General features: G+C 47.4%; 8 protein-coding genes across 8 annotated transcripts; 3 read left to right on the top strand and 5 right to left on the bottom strand.

Annotated features, from left to right (window-relative positions):
- Positions 1-625: 625 nt before the first annotated feature.
- BJ212DRAFT_1262785 (uncharacterized protein) lies at positions 626-781 on the bottom strand (the record flags this gene model as incomplete). The annotated part of the gene is made up of 1 exon (XM_041330294.1): positions 626-781. A coding segment is annotated over one exon (156 nt), but the record flags the coding sequence as incomplete, so codon positions are not given.
- Positions 782-1,772: 991 nt separating this feature from the next.
- On the top strand, positions 1,773-2,709 carry BJ212DRAFT_1296284 (uncharacterized protein; the record flags this gene model as incomplete). Its single annotated transcript, XM_041332416.1, has 5 exons — positions 1,773-1,846; positions 1,953-1,980; positions 2,158-2,352; positions 2,405-2,574; positions 2,625-2,709. The coding sequence occupies 5 exons, from the start codon at positions 1,773-1,775 to the stop codon at positions 2,707-2,709; spliced, it is 552 nt and encodes a 183-aa protein (XP_041197782.1).
- Positions 2,710-4,814: 2,105 nt separating this feature from the next.
- Positions 4,815-7,197, bottom strand: BJ212DRAFT_1444760 (uncharacterized protein; the record flags this gene model as incomplete). Its single annotated transcript, XM_041338001.1, has 12 exons — positions 4,815-4,936; positions 4,991-5,141; positions 5,193-5,210; positions 5,237-5,542; positions 5,596-5,645; positions 5,694-5,847; positions 5,898-6,059; positions 6,107-6,200; positions 6,251-6,311; positions 6,537-6,805; positions 6,892-6,961; positions 7,020-7,197. 12 exons carry the CDS (start codon positions 7,195-7,197, stop codon positions 4,815-4,817), a joined length of 1,635 nt encoding a protein of 544 aa, XP_041197781.1.
- On the bottom strand, positions 7,198-9,315 carry BJ212DRAFT_699573 (DUF791-domain-containing protein). Its single transcript, XM_041343855.1, has 6 exons — positions 8,970-9,315; positions 8,771-8,918; positions 8,269-8,714; positions 7,812-8,212; positions 7,560-7,762; positions 7,198-7,507 (listed from the first exon to the last, which is right to left on the bottom strand). The coding sequence occupies exons 1-5, from the start codon at positions 9,178-9,180 to the stop codon at positions 7,568-7,570; spliced, it is 1,401 nt and encodes a 466-aa protein (XP_041197780.1). The 5' UTR covers positions 9,181-9,315; the 3' UTR covers positions 7,198-7,507; positions 7,560-7,567.
- BJ212DRAFT_1326256 (uncharacterized protein) lies at positions 9,300-10,486 on the top strand. Its single transcript, XM_041334599.1, has 2 exons — positions 9,300-10,091; positions 10,157-10,486. The coding sequence occupies exon 1, from the start codon at positions 9,670-9,672 to the stop codon at positions 10,063-10,065; it is 396 nt and encodes a 131-aa protein (XP_041197779.1). The 5' UTR covers positions 9,300-9,669; the 3' UTR covers positions 10,066-10,091; positions 10,157-10,486.
- Positions 10,487-10,987: 501 nt separating this feature from the next.
- BJ212DRAFT_699617 (membrane transport protein-domain-containing protein) lies at positions 10,988-13,644 on the bottom strand. Its single transcript, XM_041343856.1, has 9 exons — positions 13,512-13,644; positions 13,376-13,456; positions 13,249-13,324; positions 13,082-13,193; positions 12,822-12,996; positions 11,451-12,589; positions 11,337-11,400; positions 11,134-11,277; positions 10,988-11,079 (listed from the first exon to the last, which is right to left on the bottom strand). Exons 1-8 carry the CDS (start codon positions 13,554-13,556, stop codon positions 11,146-11,148), a joined length of 1,824 nt encoding a protein of 607 aa, XP_041197778.1. The 5' UTR covers positions 13,557-13,644; the 3' UTR covers positions 10,988-11,079; positions 11,134-11,145.
- Positions 13,645-13,869: 225 nt separating this feature from the next.
- On the top strand, positions 13,870-14,750 carry BJ212DRAFT_1444757 (protein-L-isoaspartate O-methyltransferase; the record flags this gene model as incomplete). The annotated part of the gene is made up of 5 exons (XM_041338000.1): positions 13,870-13,959; positions 14,008-14,075; positions 14,127-14,166; positions 14,223-14,660; positions 14,706-14,750. 5 exons carry the CDS (start codon positions 13,870-13,872, stop codon positions 14,748-14,750), a joined length of 681 nt encoding a protein of 226 aa, XP_041197777.1.
- Positions 14,751-15,813: 1,063 nt separating this feature from the next.
- On the bottom strand, positions 15,814-16,452 carry BJ212DRAFT_1326222 (uncharacterized protein). Its single transcript, XM_041334598.1, has 2 exons — positions 16,161-16,452; positions 15,814-16,101 (listed from the first exon to the last, which is right to left on the bottom strand). The coding sequence occupies exons 1-2, from the start codon at positions 16,298-16,300 to the stop codon at positions 15,990-15,992; spliced, it is 252 nt and encodes an 83-aa protein (XP_041197776.1). The 5' UTR covers positions 16,301-16,452; the 3' UTR covers positions 15,814-15,989.
- Between the last annotated feature and the right edge of the window lie 710 nt (positions 16,453-17,162).

The following is a 17,162-nucleotide window of genomic DNA, read 5'->3' as shown; positions in this document are numbered from 1 at the left end:
CACCAGTTGTGGAGGCAACAGAGTGAATAGAATGACTAGCATTAAGCTGAAAGAGAATGGTATTCTTTTGAGTAGTAGAGAGAGATCCCATGGTGGTAATGATTAAGAATAAAGAAGCGTGGGAGCAATTTCAAACTCAGACATAATATTTTTATGTATATTTTTATTTGTATAAGCAAATAACAGTAACCATCCTCTGATTTGACTGAGATCCCACCATCTATGTATGTCAACAGCTGCAAAACCATTACAATGGTATCTCTGTCTTAAAATAGGCATATCTTCACATCCCCTTGGCCAAATCACGTGATCCAAGTGCCAGTCTGTAGCCAAGGGTTTGTAGTTTACACGCCCCCACCAACACTAAGCATGATTCCCATATGCATAGGCGCTATATTGTGTACACTGAAAAAGTACCAAACATTGTAACGGTTTTGCAAGTCACTGTAAGTAGACCTCTGACAGCTCATATGAGACAGCTTGGTGCAAGATGGTTGGGGAGTCGGATATCAATGATGATACCAAGTAGAAAACAGCATATCTGACTATGCTCCATACCACTGATTTGCAAGAGACCAGTGATACCTTTCATGAATAGATGGATGTGGTGATTCAGAGGGAGCCTTCAACATCTTGCATCAATCTCAGCTGCTCCAAATGCCTCAGACAGCCAACCAAGGAGATGTTTAACAAGACCCTGATATAATTGGTGGAGTGCATCCAGCATAACAGCTTGGAAGATGTTGGCATAGGGTAGGGTCTCCCAGAATGGATGGATAATAGGCTTGATTCCAGCTTCACGACATGCTCATACAAATTCAAGATCTCCATCATCAATTGCAGCCAATGCATCAAGGACAGCATCAAGGTTGCACAACTCAAAAGGTGTGGTATTGCTTCCAAGTTCATCTGGTGGTATGTCACATTTGGAACATTCTGTGGCTTTGACTCCTGTAGCCAAGACTTGCTCTGGGTAATCACCAACAAAGCAAGCAAATAATGGATGACCACGATGCAGGATACCATCTCCACTTTTCACAATAATACCATCTATCCCAGCTTCCTCCAGTGGTGCTAAAATATGGCCCATGCAGGTGTGATACAGGTTCGCAATTGTTCAGTGTTGTGAAGCCTTGTTCATAATATGCTTGAGACAGGTGGTAGGAAGATAAGCAAGGAGAATATGGGCATGGTGAGACAGCTTTTGGCGAATTTCCTTCAGAATATTGCCGATAGTAAGGTAGACTGGATATGCTGTTTTATTTCAGAACATTGTCACTTGAGTCTTGTCACTTGAAATAATAATCAGAATTATGGTTGCACCTGGTTTGCATTGATTGAGCTTCTTCTATTTAATGTGACAGTTAGTTTCAATGAGCAGAGATCCACAAAACACAAACTTACCTGGGTATCCCACCACCATTTTCCAGTATGCATATCATGGAACAATTGGACAGTTTGTTCCTCGTCTGCATAGTGGTGTTCTGGTGTGAAGACCAGGAAATCAGCAAAATCTGGGTCACCATATAGGGCAGCAACACATTCAACAACATCCCTATAGAAAACATCAAAGGCCTCACCTGCAACAACAATCTGTTCACAATGGAACTTTGGATGGCCAGGAAGTTACTTGTCAATAACCTTGTTCAGTTCCTTTGAGTTCTTTGAGTTTTTGTAGGAAAGCCCAAGCTGTTCACGTACCTGTCAATGAAGAGTAGACATGTTAGCCACAATCCAAAGGCAAGATTAACACATATCCACTGACTCCATTGATGCTAAGCAAATCAGAAAATGCAGTTGACACATGTGAAGCACTTCTGAGAGCAGCGCACAAGCAAAAGGTTGTGTCAGTTGAAAAACAAATCAAGACAGATAAATCCTATGCAATGGCTCTTGCTAACCTAGTACATCATTCATAATTGTTGTTAATTTTCACCTCAACATCTATGCAGGTCAAAGCCTGAGTTCCAATCCTCCATGGTGAAATGAAAGAAGATGCATTTAGTCAAATCACTGCTTACTTTCATTTCAGCCCTGACTTGGACTGCACTAGTGTTGCCCAACCATTCCTTTGCACACACAGCTATCACTGTGTCTTGCAATTTGATGTATATCTCCTGATTTGTGGCAATGATGTTTTACTTACACCTTCTACAGCACAAGAATATGCCTACTGTGCTATCGAAGAAGCCTTATATGGGCAACATCATAATGCATCTCATGAAAGGCCACTATTTCAATGGATCTCGGTTAGTTGGTGTTCTATTTGCCAAATGGTTCAATGAGATCACAGAGAACAAGTCTAAGTGCCCAGAAGTGACCATACCCATGGTGGTGCTGACAAGCACTGCAGTAATTTCTACACTCTCATCACTGCTTTTGGTTACTGACTTTAAGTATCCAGGTGTATGCTGCACTCTCTTGGAAGGCTAGTGGCTGCCCATCAAAGTTTAACTTCACTGGCAACCAATTCAGTGAAGTCTACCTCTTACATGTCAAAATCCTGGAAGATCTTAGAATGAGAGTGCCGAAAAAGTTTCATAAGCTTATGGCCAACATCTTCGAGGCAATACAGTGCATCCATCTTTACACATTCTGTAGCTTTCCCATCATTATTTTTACAGGAAGCTTGGCCATAACACCATCCCCACCACATCACATGCTGAGGCTCTTGCATTCCTCAATATTGATGGCATGGATAGCAAGTAGTCATACCAAGGATCTGAATATATTCTTCACTTGTCCATAGCATTGTTCATTGACTCAGACTTGGAGACCTGTGACCCTATCCCCATCCAAAAACATGCCTTTACTATCTACCAGTGTTTCTCGCATTCTACTAGTATACTACCTTCTGGTACTATACCCCTTTTAATAAAAAACTAATTTTTTCATGTATAACATTGGATGTAAGGTGGCAAAAAAAAAATCACAGATGAGCTCTAACCCTCAATATGCACAAGTAATCTTGCAGTAAGTTCATTCTAAATCTTCATAATAGTTGATTAAATTCATGTAATGTTCAATAATTTAGGAGGCAGTAAAAGAATCCATCTAAACTTCTAACTTTCATAATTATACCTAATTATGAAAATTTCGTCTAGCTTAGATGTATTTCATCTAACTTATTGCAGGTGGGTTTCCCTGATGATCTTGTACATACTCAACAAACAATGTGGACCTCCGACCCTGCACATTGATTGCTATCCCTGGTCACACACTTTCCCAACTCAGATGGTCTCTTCCATTTTGTCATTTCCACCAGTATCTTCTTCCAGCTTGACCTCTTTGAAGGAATGGCAACAGCAGTACCATGGAAACATTGGGAAACTCTCATGTTTTCCAGGACGATGAGATGTTTGGTTTTGGCCTTGGCAGAAGTTGAGTCCTCAAGGCCATTCCTAGTATAGTTGAAGGGTCATACAATGACCTCGTGGAGTACAGATCACATATGATTGACTTCAGCCCATTAGCTGTCAAGCACCAGCAAGGTCTAGGACAAGTGGTGAGAGAGCCATCCACCATAGACTTGGAGTTGGAGGGAGAGTCAATAACAACCTCCCTACCTTATGTCGAGGTATGTCAGGCACAAAATCATCTCACAACCCGACCCCAATATGGGTTGACAAAGACAGAATATATGTGCTTCAAAGCGATATGGCAAGCACAGGTTCTTCCCTGTCTCAAGGAAGTCCAAGCTGATTTTTAACCCATAGCTCGAAGTTATCGAGGTTTAGGATGGGGTCTCTGTCAGCTAGTTGTGAAAGATTGGTGTACTGATATTAGCTCACGCCACAGAATTGCCCAAGAAATAATGAATCAAAGTGTTGCAGTGCAATGAGATGCGACACTCACATATTATTTCACAGACTTTACACTTCTCTCAGATTCTCTCACAAGACTTCCCAGTTGGGCAAGACTAAATACCATAATTGCATTCAGAGAAGTTTGGATACTTGCCTGAGGTGATGCAATTCTGGCCCAGTTTGTGCTTCATACACATGATACAGTGACATTTTACGCAGGACCTCCCTCCAACTTGGAAAGACATCTGCTCCAGTATTACACTGCCACAGTATTGAATCACAGATTGATGATGGGTTAAAGAGTCATTGTGGCAGCTACACCTAGAATCTTTGTCACACACCCGCTTACATGTATGATTGTGGTCCCTGCATCATCTGGCAGCAAAATGTAACTATAATGATTCAAATCAGTGCAACAAATGATGAGCCATGCTGTCTGGAGATACCCAGATGTGTTAGACATGCACTGCTGCACCAGGAGAGTATTGGGATCTGGGGTTTGAGCTGAGGGGAACATTGTGAGGGCCATAACCTGGGGCATTGCAAAATACTTGTTCAAGTCATATCATACAGGATATTTCCCACCTGAACAAGTTGTCCATTATGGTTGTAGACAGTGAGCGAGGTATCCACATCAGTTACTTAGTAGGGGGAGTCACGTCGACCACATGGAGTTCGTGAATGTAAGTCAACACACTTCCGCCCATCATCGCAAACAAAATGCGAATCAGCAGTCATATAACAAAAATCAATGCAGCAGTTACTATACCATTTCGGACCTGTATACATTCTGATGGCAGTAAAAGCAGTTCAAGCTCACAGGTCTTGTTAAACAGTGATTCATTGCAAGCCTACGCACATTCAACTTTACGATTAGTTAAAGACAAAATCAATCTTGAAAGAGACAAAACGTTCAACAGCGATTCACAATATTTTTTAAATCGACCTGAGCACGGTTAGAGTTCAGGTGTCGACAGGACAGAAGGAAGTGGCAAGGGTACAAATAGATCACTCCGCCTGCATGGGCATCACCTGACCGCCCTTGGCTGCAGTAGGTGTAAATGTATGCCATCGGTCGTTGAACCGCACGTCGAGAGGGCGTCCACCATACATGTACTGCTGGAATTTTGCTACGCGGTTGCGTTAGTGTGCGACCTAAAAGAAGTAAAACAACGGTCGCTTACCAATAGCCGTCTCTGCCTCTTGAACCTGAGCAAACTGGACAACACCGCATCCCTTGGATCTAGCGCCATCGAAAAGGATTTCAGCGAGCTCAACTTGCCCAGTAGTCTCGAACAACTCGACGAGATCTTCATTTGCGGTCGACCAAGGGAGCTGGAATGCATATAAATACTGTTCACACAGAACAACAACAAAACCGCTCACATTGCGAACCATGATTTGCTGGCTAGGCTCGGCATCGTATCCACCCCCGCGCCACCACCACCTGGCACGCCATAGCCACTACTCCCGTAGCCGCTACCGTAGCCATCCATTCTCAGACCACCGTGAGCAGCAGGCTGGTCAGGGCCGGAGTAGTCTGCGTACAAGTCTTGATTCGAGAAATCACGAGCAGGACCAGAGGGCGCGAACCCGCCACGGTAACCACCACGGAGGCTACCTCTGAAGCCACCACGTAGACCACGACCACCATAACCGCCGCCGCCACCACCACCACCACCCCGGAAAGGGCTGCCACGGAATGAGCCTGGGCCAGAAAGGCCAGCATAGCGATCCTGATAGACTATCAGCATTGCATTAGGAGACAGAGTAACAACCTCCAACTTACCTCCCGAACCTCAAGTGTCCGGCCATACCAGTCAAAGCCGTGGTACATACCTGCACGAGGGGTTAGTCGACGTCTACGAAGATGTGAGTAGGTTGTACCGATGGCTTGCTTAGCATCAGCCGCAGTCTCGAAGACTACAGTTCCGGAGCCCTTGGGACGCCCATCCGCACCAATGTTAATATCAGCCCGAATAATATTACCAGCCGAACGGAACAAATCCTTGAGGTCCTGCCAACCAGCCTGGTATGGTAGCTTTGTAGATGATTCAGCACAGATAACACATAGCAGAAAGATAAACCTACATTACCAACATACAACTGATTGCCCGGATTGTTGTGAGTTCCAAAATAATTATGATGGGGCGGACGTGGAGGTGGCTGCGCATGCAAACCTTGCCCTGCCATCGCCATTCCAATCTTGCCTGGGACAGGCGTAGCGCCGAAGCGCGATTCGTTCTCCCGGTCCTATTTTGCAGCGTGGGTATAGCACCAACCAGACAAGGGAGTCGTACCTCGCGAATAAATACAGGGCGACCGAGCATGGCCACTTCGGAGAGTTCGCGGATGGCGCGCTGCGCATCCTCAGGTGAAGCAAATTCAACAATGCTGTGCGATGAGTCAGTTAAGATTATGGAAGTATTGTAGAAGTCACTTACCCACAGCCTTTGGACACTCCCGTTGGCGTGACGAGTACTTCGGCGAATAGAACCTCACCAGCTATCAATCCCCAAAAGAAAACTCCCATCAATATCCTCTCAATCCAACCATCCATCAATCGAAAAGCCAAGGAAATAAACCGGCCAGGGCACGACACCACTCTCCCTCATCAGCTCACACTCGCCAGCACCAGCTGCCTTCTGAGCCTCAGCAGAACGGGTTTACAAAGTGGCCACACCCCGCCTCTCTCCCCAATCAAAGAAAAATCTAAATTCCCCAACCCACCTCCCCTCATAAATTCCATTAGATCACGGTACTTGACGTCGTAACTGAGATTGCCGACATAAACTCGGTTTTCTCTCTTGCTGATCTTGGCAAATTCGACGGCTTCTTCGTGAGTTGCGTTCATGGGCCCACCAAGGGAGCGAGGGAACGGATCAGCAGGCTTACGGTCACCGCGGTCACGGCTGCGGGAGCGCGAGGGCGTCCGACTGCGACTGCGAGAGCGCGAACGGCGTGAATGCCTGCGCTCACGAGGCGAAGCTGAACGACGCCTCGGAGACCGGGAACGTGTTCTACTGCGCGAACGCTTCCGGCGCTACAGGAAGCTTATGTCAGGGTTGTAAATACAAGCGGTAACAAGGGACTCGCATCTCCATTCCGTCTGTCGTCTGGTTCCCAGTGGTCAGTCCGGCTCCTACCGCCGCGACCTGACGACAGGTGGAAAATAATGAGTTTTTGTATACTAGACCGAGGAATGCTACGCACCTGTGTCCCTCCTGTCACGATCGCGGTCCCTGTCGCGGTCCCTCCTATCGCGATCCCTGTCACGGTCTCGGTCGCGCTCTCTGTCTCTTTCACGGTCCTTGTCGCGGTCGAACTCACGGTCCCTCTCCCTGTCGCGCTTGTCGTCAATCTCATCCTTATTTTTCATGTCCACGTCCATTTCTGCAGCGTCAGACAAAGCAAATATGAAGTAGGAAAGGAGGAAAAAACAAAAGAGGAAGGAAAAAGACGGAACTGCAAGTGAAAAAGGAGACGAAGAGGTTATAATTTTGTGTTGCCGATCAGCTGACTCACAGCGGTTCATGAATCGGAGATTGAATAAATAAGACTTTAGCCACAACCTGGCTGGGTATGAGGTAACTATATAATACTGCAATTAATCTATTATCCAGAGTCCTTCCAAGCTTAGGGACAGATGTGTAGGATTTCAAACGAGTGACTGTTCTACTAGTCTATGTATACACCGGATGCTGGAAACTTGGATCAGTCAATGACACGCAGATCAAGTAGAAGAACGCTGACCATACGTCTCACTCTGGTCTCAAGCTGGTCTCGGGAGACACATGGTCATCTGCCCTCGCGACAACCACAAACGCAGTCATAAGAGCAGAGAACGCAAGCATCAACGAACTTGCGCTCAACACGGCATTCCTAGCACTCGACACCCCGGTCATCAGGGAGACGACAACAAACACGTTCAGGGGAACTCGGAACAGGGAACTTAGCTACATCATTTGGGTCAGCACCTTCTTTTTATAAGGAAAGGCGACGTACTGTTGCTCGGTGCTCGTTTGATATTAAGGTTCCCCTCAACATCCCTTGCACAGGATAGTACATCCCCACGCATGCTTCGAATGCGCAGAACGCCCAGAACCTGACGCGCTCACTCTCGCTTCTTACGCTTATTGCCAGTGCGAGGGCAGCAAATGCACAAACCAAGCTACTGAGTTTTGCATGGACCGTCAGACCACCGGATTGAGTGGTGACAACACTGTAGAGAAGGGATCCGAGCATCATAGATATCATGAATGAGGAGAAGATGTAGCCCAGCGGCAGTGCAATAGTGGGAAACGTTGGCGAAGCTTCCTGAAGAGATGGTACCCAGAGAAAGACAAAGAGGTACATAGAGCCCTCGAAACAAGTTTGGGTTAGGCCAATGACGAGTAGCATAGGATCTAAAATCACATTCACGACCTGAATATCATAAAAACAGGAAGTAAGCCGGACTCACCATCTTTCACAATGCGCCACGCTTGTCCCAGTCTTTTCAATTGAAATAGATCCTTGCCGGGTGTTGTTCCACCGCCACCAAAGTTCTCCCCCCAGCTTGCACGGATCACCAGGTACGCTAACAACAACAAGACTCCACTGGCGACGAAAGGAGATGTGAATGAGTTTGTCAAAGTGACTAGCTGATTGCTTGCAACGCCTGCGCCTGTTGCAACAAAACCATTCACGAGAGTGGCGCGACCGAATATTGTGGAAAGATCCGTTGAGGGGAGGGCTAGCGCTCCAGCAGAGCTCACCAGCCAGGACTCGAACGCAGAGTAGAGGATTGATGTTGATATACCTCCGCATACACGTCCAAGGAGAAGGATAGGCAAGTACGGGATGGTTATGCAACAGCAGGTGAATGTATACGTTAGACAAAAGGCGAGACACAGTTTTTTGCGTCCGCTACAGTACCGGAGTCAAACGTCTTTATAGCGGTAAAGAGGGCACATGTGACGTACTGTTGATCTGCCCAGACGCCCATCAGAGGTGCAGTAAGCCCCGCGGACATAAAACCTGTGACAAAAAGGATTGCAACCATCCTTTCCGAGAGACCATACTGTTCTCGGTACAATGAGTACACATATGGTCCCTGGAGCCAATCAGCGCCTGTATAGGTTCATGATTACGCGATTCCCATGAGCAGAGGATGATGCATACCCATTACAATTGCATATACGATGAGATACTGCCTTGTTAGCGTGGCTAGGGAGTTGTGTGATGCCGTCGGCTCCCCATTTTCCAGGCGCTCGGCAGCATGTAGATCTTTTTCCTTCAACTCTTTCCGTCGCGAGACATGGCGCTCAAGGAAGAGAAAGATGAGACACGAGGAGACCAGGAGAATAAGTTGGAGTTCATAGAATCCAACCATGCCAGGCAGGCCCTCAAACGACAAAATTTGGACTTTGCAGGTCCACTGGAGCCTGGAATGGACCTGGAGTGATGTAAAATGCGACTAGGACGCGAGATTTTAGTTGAAAGGAAAGTTGTGTGTGAAATACCCACTCTCCTATAGATTCAGAATTCACAGATAACCACGTCGCTCGAAAGCTGTGACGGCATCCTCCAACTTGCAAAGCCGCACAACAAGCACAGCTACGGCAGACTCAACGCATTTGAACATGGTACAGCACAAGTGCTTGTCAGGAATGACAGTCTAGTCTAGGCTAAGGTACCAAAGTTTTACCGGCACTCGATTCTGAGCCGTTCCAGTGAAGTACTCTGCTGATACGGAACTGCCTCGAGTGGACCCCCTCAGACTCGATGAGCTTTCTTCATTTCTAGCTTAACGGAGGGTAGGTGATGTCCCTAGAGCTAGTGACTGAACATAGAGCGTAAACTCGGCATAGATGGCAATCCAATGCCACCTAGGCCTATGTACCTGGCCAAGCCAGCGCCACCTAGCACCCACACCCAAGTACTGGTAGTCCCGGGGGGAATGCTCACTCGAGCCCAGGCCTTTCAATCGCGACCTTCGACTGCACCCTGCAACTACTCTCCGTACTTCAAGCTCCACTCTTGTGCTTTTCTCTCTCCTGCACTGCGTCCTGCGCCATCAATAGCAGCTCGCACCCGCTTCCTCCCCTGTGCTGCTTCCCACCCATCCTCCCGTACAGTCATTCCTCCCATCCCTACCAACAACCTCCAACATTCTCCTATGCCCGACTGCCGCTCCCCGCACCCTCGAAGGATTATTCAATTTGATCCTGCTTACTTGGGAGCCGGCCCTGGCAACAATCACAATGTTTTGCGGTAGTCCATTGTGCGTGACTAGCATAGTCTGTACGTGATGCATACTTGACGTTAGCATCCTCAGACGGGATCCTTGTTTAAACTCTGCGAGAAAGGGTTCCATTTAATTCCCCCTTTCCAGGCTAGCTCACCAGGTTGAATTTTGATCCTCTAGTAGGTACAAAAATACCGTGTGGGATACCATGATCCCGTTCTTATCGACTGATTCGGACAGTATGATAATGTGGATGCAGATTCCATACATCGTATGATTCATATCCCACGGAAACGAGAATGCCTTCAACATCATTCTGGGTCTTCGCCTTGTAAAGGCCTTTTTTGAAGAACCACAATCGATACGACCGCCGTATCGGCATCAATACCAACTACGTACTACGCAATTGTCGTCGCTAACGAATCGAATAGCATGCTTCAGCTTCATCTAGTACAAAGAACGCGTGTTGACTTTCAACTTCAAGTTGAGGGGCGGGCCCCTGATTGAGGCCCCTGGATATAGGAGCGAATATCCTGTGCAGGCTCAAGATTCTATCGTCCCAAGCATCACCCACAACCCTGAAACGTGTAAGTGAAACACACTAAGCCTATTGCAACTCAATCGTGACTAAATTGTTGGTGCTCCAAGTTATATCCTTCAAGTTACACTTCGCTGCAAAAGAAGCGACAACCATTCCTCGGTTTTAATTTCGCTTCCGAACAATGTTTGTATACTTATCAGGACTGCACAGCAATTAACTCGCCTGCGGAGGTCGGGCGAAGTGCAATGTATGACAGCAAGGATGAACAATCGAGTATTCGGGCACTGAAACTGCATTCAACCTCATGATCATCGATACAGAGGATATACCGGAAAGCCCCAGAAGACCAATGATTATATGTACAAAATATAAAACACCACAAAGGTCCCGGCAACAAAACAGTAGTATGCACGTATACAAACTCGCCCGCCCTGTCAGCAAAAATACGCCAAGGGGCATCAAGGTTCCCTAGCAAATAAGATGAAAAAATATTAACAAAAGATCTGTCATCCGTCATTCAGCTATCAAGGAATCATAATGAGCACAGCAAAGCGCACCAAGCATCTAAATTACAGCTTCGCAATCAACAACCCCAGGACGACAACTAAGATCGTGCTTGGTGGGGTGACGACGCAGTACGACCAGAAAACCGTCCGCGATATTAGTCTCTCAAATGAGTTGTTCGAGGCTGCTTGTGTTATCTAATGAACACAAGCATTAGATTGATCACGAAAGTCTAGTATGGGGTAACACAACGCACCTGCGCGAGCGTCAGAGCTGGTGGACTTGCTATCAAGAGCACATTTGATACCACGAACACAGGGCTATCGAAAAGACATCAGCAACTATTCGTGATATAATTCGAGGCACTTACTCCGCAAAGATATCGTGAACATCAAACCTCGCAAGAATTGCCAATACAGGAAGCATTACAGCCGGGACGACTACCATCCTTGCAAAGATCGCCACGAACACCGTCTTGCTTTCCCCATGCGTCTGGGGCTGCGGCTGTGGTGCACGTTTGAGTGCCAGAATCTCCTGGAGGGTACTGAGCAATGAGGCGCGGGACTTGTTCTGCCCAAGGTCCCGCCTTGTCTCGTCTGTCTCATAGTCTGCCAGATCTCCATCTTTCATGTCATCATCGGAAGGTTCGGAGTAGAAGTATGCCCCAAGCACCACGAGTGTCAGTGGTATACTGCAGTTGCCTGCAGCACCAAGCGCGCCTTTTACAGGTTCCATGTGTTCAAGCGCAGATTGGAGCGGCGGAGTACACGCGACGACGAGACTAAGGATGGAAGCCCATAGGGGCATCGTCATAAACGCATTAACACGGCGCCATGCATTTTTGGTGCACTTCCAGACGTGTCGGAGGCCAGCGTATGGTCTCTTATGGTGTCGGCGGCGGAAAGCCTCACTTGTAACTTCTGCCCCATCTTCTGTCTCACCATCCGAGTCCGCGGGCGTGACACTGTCCGAGACCAAATGCGCATGTTCCCGCACAGGTGAATTTGGGAAGGAGTGATATATAGCTGTGTTCCGTGCTGGGTGCGGTGAGTGTGGGGAGCGTGAATGCGAAAGTGACGAATGTTCGAGTGCGCGAGATGGCGAGAGGTGAAGGTGCGATGGCGAGCGGTGCGGACGCAGCTGTCCGTAGATATGGCCCGCAGGCTCTGGGATGGGAATTTCACACGCTGTATCTTGATCATTGTCATCTGTGTCATCGAGAGACGAATTCACGAGTACGGCTTGGGTACGGGCTTGGGTTTGCCAGTGATGTGAAGGGCTTGTAGGGTGCACCTGAGCTTGCCAGTGATGAGAGGGGCTCATGGGCTGGAACCTAGATGAACCATGGTGCTCGCTAAGTGTCGTCCCATCTGATAGGGATGCATTATCAGCGTATTGGGCTCCTTCGGCATCGCATGGCACATCTTCAAGTAGGGGCGAATGGGGAGAGGTTGGCGTAGGTGGAGTGTCTGCAGAGGAGAGTAAACGCACGCCGTAGCTCCAGCGAAGCTGTGAGCAATATAAGTAAACAATTTTGCAAATAACGGGGTACAGAGCGAGTTCAGAAGGTCAAAGAACTAGCTTGGCAGCTTCGTTGGAAAGGCGAAGCAAGCCAAGCCCGACAGAGGGACAACTACTGGCTTCAAAAATAAAATAACCATGGAGACCAAGAATTCAATTCAAATAATCAAATCCAAAAACAAAAGATGATCGGAACATGATTCTAGTGAAGGCAACGCACCATCATCCCAAGAGTACTATACAGTACTAGGTACGTGAGTGCACGACCCAGCATTGCGTTCGCGTTGTCGTCTGGGGTCCATTTAAGGCCATCCACACTGATCACAAGACTCTGCATCAGAGCGATGGGTAGCGAGTTCGAATTCATGAACATCGAAGCAGCCACAGCGAAGTTGCTAGAAATAGTAATGGTCGTTAGCTCTGATCATTGAGACAAGGGAACGGAGGGAATGATCAAGGAATATGAATGAAGAAACACACAGATGAGATTTCTTCAGTCCAAACATTCTCGAAAGGACACTCGCCACGAGCGCAGAGAAAACCGTAACCACAATAAAGAAGATCGGAATAACCCATAGCTCCTTGAGTTTTGCTGTGGGACACGAGGCCAGTGAGCATCCTGCTGATGGACAAGATATGAGGCGCACCTGGACTTAGGAAGAATGCGACTTTGGAAAACAGCAACGCAGGCGTGAACAAGGAGATGTTGATATGGTTTATCACCTGTACTTCAGATAAGCAAGCCGAAAAAGCAAAATACAGGACAAAACGAACGCGTTGAGTGGGCTTGTCAATGATACGACACCATGCGAGTATGTAGCCAGCGAGACATAGCAGAAATACCTCTAGAATTGACTAAAAGCCAACCAAATCAACGGACAGCATGGTGTTAATCGTTCCGAATACATACCTGGAATACAGTAGACAGAAGTGGCCAGATGGGAGTGTCGTCCATGGCCAGGGGTCCAAAAAGATGATTGGAAATGACAGGAAAGATGCAGACTAAATAGTAAGTTACAGCTGAGAAGAACGGGAGAATATTTGGTGAACCTGAGAGCCGGCGCAGTACTGCCACTGCTAGTCAAATCCTTGGCTGCTGCTTGGCTGCGTCATGTATTGCGCCAGCCAGCTGTCACGCACGTGTGGAAACTACAGTATCGTCTTCCTTTCTTGGCAGTTTAATAATGAGGTGACCATTGCTCAAAGCTAGCTTCCTTTCCGCAATCTTGACTCCTCGGATACTAATCGGGCTGCTGTTACATACCACAATGGCTTGGCGTTGTTCCGGTCGCACAAACGCAGACTTGATCAAAAACATGCACACAGCACGAATTATCACAACAGATAGAGTGGACGAGGTCAGTTCGCAACTACCAGTACTTAGATCCTTTGTCGAACCTCGACAGGCCATGACAAAAGTCGACCGTGCCAATTATGTCATGCACAAATCAGAGGCATATGAGGATTCCCCTCAGTGCGCACCGCCTCTCTCCTCCAAGCCTTACTACTAAGCTCTGTTCCACAGATCCATCGGGCATGGCGCGACCATATCCGCACCACACATGGCAAGTCCTTGCAACTTTGATTGCATTCAAGTTGATGCTAACGTACCTTTCTACAGCACGCACATGCAATCGAGCACCTTCTCGACTACCTTGGCCCGGGCAAGCGCGTCCTCGATGTCGGCAGTGGGTCCGGCTACCTTTGTGCCGTATTCCACCACCTCGTCCCAGGCGGCGTTGTCGTGGGGATCGATCACATCCCCGAACTGGTTGATTGGTCAAAGGGTAATCTTATACGAGATGGGCTGGGCTCCGCTCTCCACAAGGGCGAGATAGTCACCGTCACTGGCGATGGTCGCCAAGGATATACCGACCTTGCCAAATACGACGCAATTCATGTCGGTGCCGCTGCACCGACAATCCCACAGGAGCTGGTAGATCAGCTCAAGAGCCCTGGGCGGATGTTCATACCAGTCGGGACATTTGCTCAACAGATCATGCAAGTCGACAAGGACGAGAATGGTAAGGTCACAAAGAAGAATTTGATGGGGGTCATGGTAGGCTTTTTTAATTTATCTAATCCGTCGCTGATTTGTGGGCAGTATGTCCCCCTTACGGATGCAGAGAGGCAGCGGAGGGGCTACTGAGGAGGTCCAAGATTCAACGTTTCAGATCGGAAGGAGGTTCACTCAAACGAACGAAGTGCTGTTGTTATTTTCTTGTTCGCTTTCAACTAATCATGTATCAGTATCAGTCACCATTGATTACATTAACCTTACGTTTTTTGTTCACCTTCTCTGATCAGGAAAGACGGGTGTACCCCAGTTTTCAATCTACCAATGTGACATCGGAACCTGCAGGCGAGGAAAAATGTGACAGATATTACACCGTGGCTACGTGACTACATGCAAAGCTCAGGGTTGCTGTACCCGGACACGGTGTTTTGGGGAAGCTTGCCGTCAGTCTCTGGTAATTAATATTCATATATCCTACTGCTAGAGCTATGACACTATTCCAAGAGCAGCGCTAGTGCTTCATCAATGGATCCACCTACACGCTGAGCTTTTACATAATACATCAACAAAGGACCCTCTATATGTGAGTGTGCAAGGTCCTTCCACATAGCCGGTGCGACTAGCCCCAGGTGAACGTCTCAGGTGCGTTGACGGTGAACACATGCCAGCTGGTTTTCTAGTTTTCGAACGAGATAGGCCAGCTGGGGAATGTTCCAAAGGGTACGCTCAATTTGACCAGATGCCATGATGAAACAGGAAATACAACTACTTGTCATTTCGGGGTGGTCCAAACAAAATCAGCAACTACACTTGATATTTTGAGTCGAAACCCGCAAAGTGGTCGCCAACTATAGTCCCGGCTTGCTAGATATGCAAAATATTTACCAGTTATCGTTGGTCTGCATCACTAGTGAGACCAATGGTCCGAGCTTCTTACGAACTGCAGTTCGGCCGGCCCGTGCGGTACGTATTCCGTAACCTGGATAATACTTGGTCTTTGATAACGGCATGTTTATTCTGCAAACGGGAAGCACACCGTGCAGCTGTGCTTATTTTTTCTTGCGTGGTTCTGCTTTAACCCGCTACATCGATTTATAGCTGATAAGAGGCGCCACTTCCCGTGAACAAAATAAGTATAGCAGACTTCCTGGGAAAATGAGAGGGACCTGCGGCACATAAAGTTTGTGCTTATCGATCCATACTTATCTTCACTACACCATATGCACTAGCACTGTATTTTCCGCCGATGGCACTTCGACATAAGGTAGAGACGTTGTTATTAACTCACTCCCCAAGTAGATGGCTCTTTCACCACTTGTGCTTCCTGCCGGCGCTTAACAGCCAAAGGCTGAAATCCATTATACCTGATCTTCACATCCGAGCCGTTGTCCCAACTACAGGAACGGCCTCGATTCCCGCTAACGCCGAAGCTGTGTTGCTGAATATCCACGGGCGTTTGAAGGGCCCCGATGAAGTTCCCAAGGTATTACCGCCACTATTCCTTCAAATTAAAGAAGATCCGACGAAGGCTACACTTGACAGGTCCATAACAAATGACAGTAATCGATGTTCGCGATCTGGGGTTCATACTGTTTGTCGGGCTTGCATCTGCGGTTGTGGGCCATATGCAATATCATCCGTAGGAGCAACACACTCAGCATCGTCACTGATACGGGTATCATGCAAGAAGCAAGCCAACAACTGCGGTGCCAGCCTAGATAGTATATCCTCAATCGGATGAAGATCCAGTTTTTTGTTACTTATAGTTAGGAATCTATCATTTCCGAGGAGGCAAAAGCCTTGTCTTCTGGGTTTGATGTGCAACTGATCACATTCTACATATGCGAGTCAATTGTCAAGTCTATCATCACCTAAGTCTTTTTTAGCAAAGCTCACGTTCGATATTGTCGAGTTTTAACAGTCCCAGAGATAGAAAAGCTGCTTGGAGGTAGACATCATCTCCACCCAGAGCCTAATTAAGGTCAATATAGAATAGGCTCTCGGACCAGTCCATTGAATCATGATGATGATCAGACGTGGTGTGATACCCGATGACGATCAGGTTTTGCGCTGGGTCGATCCATACACGATCGATATACGCGTTGGGAGCTGGATGCAGTGATCCTCAGGCTGGAGACCAATCACACTGATTTGTTTGTTGACACTATTGGGTGTCATAATGGAACAATCGTAGGACGGGTGAGTCATGTAGACGGCAGAGTGACAGTACTCACTACCAAAAAGCATATATTATCATCCAATCCGGGGGAATCACCCAAAACTGTGAAAGCAGCAGTCCTGCCAGTAGAAGTACATCGGTATGGGGCGCAAATATAAATCACAATAGATACTATACTCTCATAGATGACGAAAATTCTACTCCTCCGAAGCCAAAATATCGTTAGCCACTTCGTCTTCTTCCTCTTCGTCTTCTTCGCTATCCATGATGGAATCGAGGGTACTATTTCCTGCAGAAGCAGGCTGAATGTCACCCCTCGCTTTGCTTGCACTGCATACGACCAAATGAGTATGTGCTGTCCTACT

The sequence above is a fragment of the Suillus subaureus genome (genome assembly GCF_016647635.1).
Source record: "Suillus subaureus strain MN1 chromosome Unknown BJ212scaffold_4, whole genome shotgun sequence".
Classification (NCBI taxonomy): domain Eukaryota; kingdom Fungi; phylum Basidiomycota; class Agaricomycetes; order Boletales; family Suillaceae; genus Suillus; species Suillus subaureus.
This window is presented reverse-complemented; position numbering and strand designations above follow the sequence as displayed.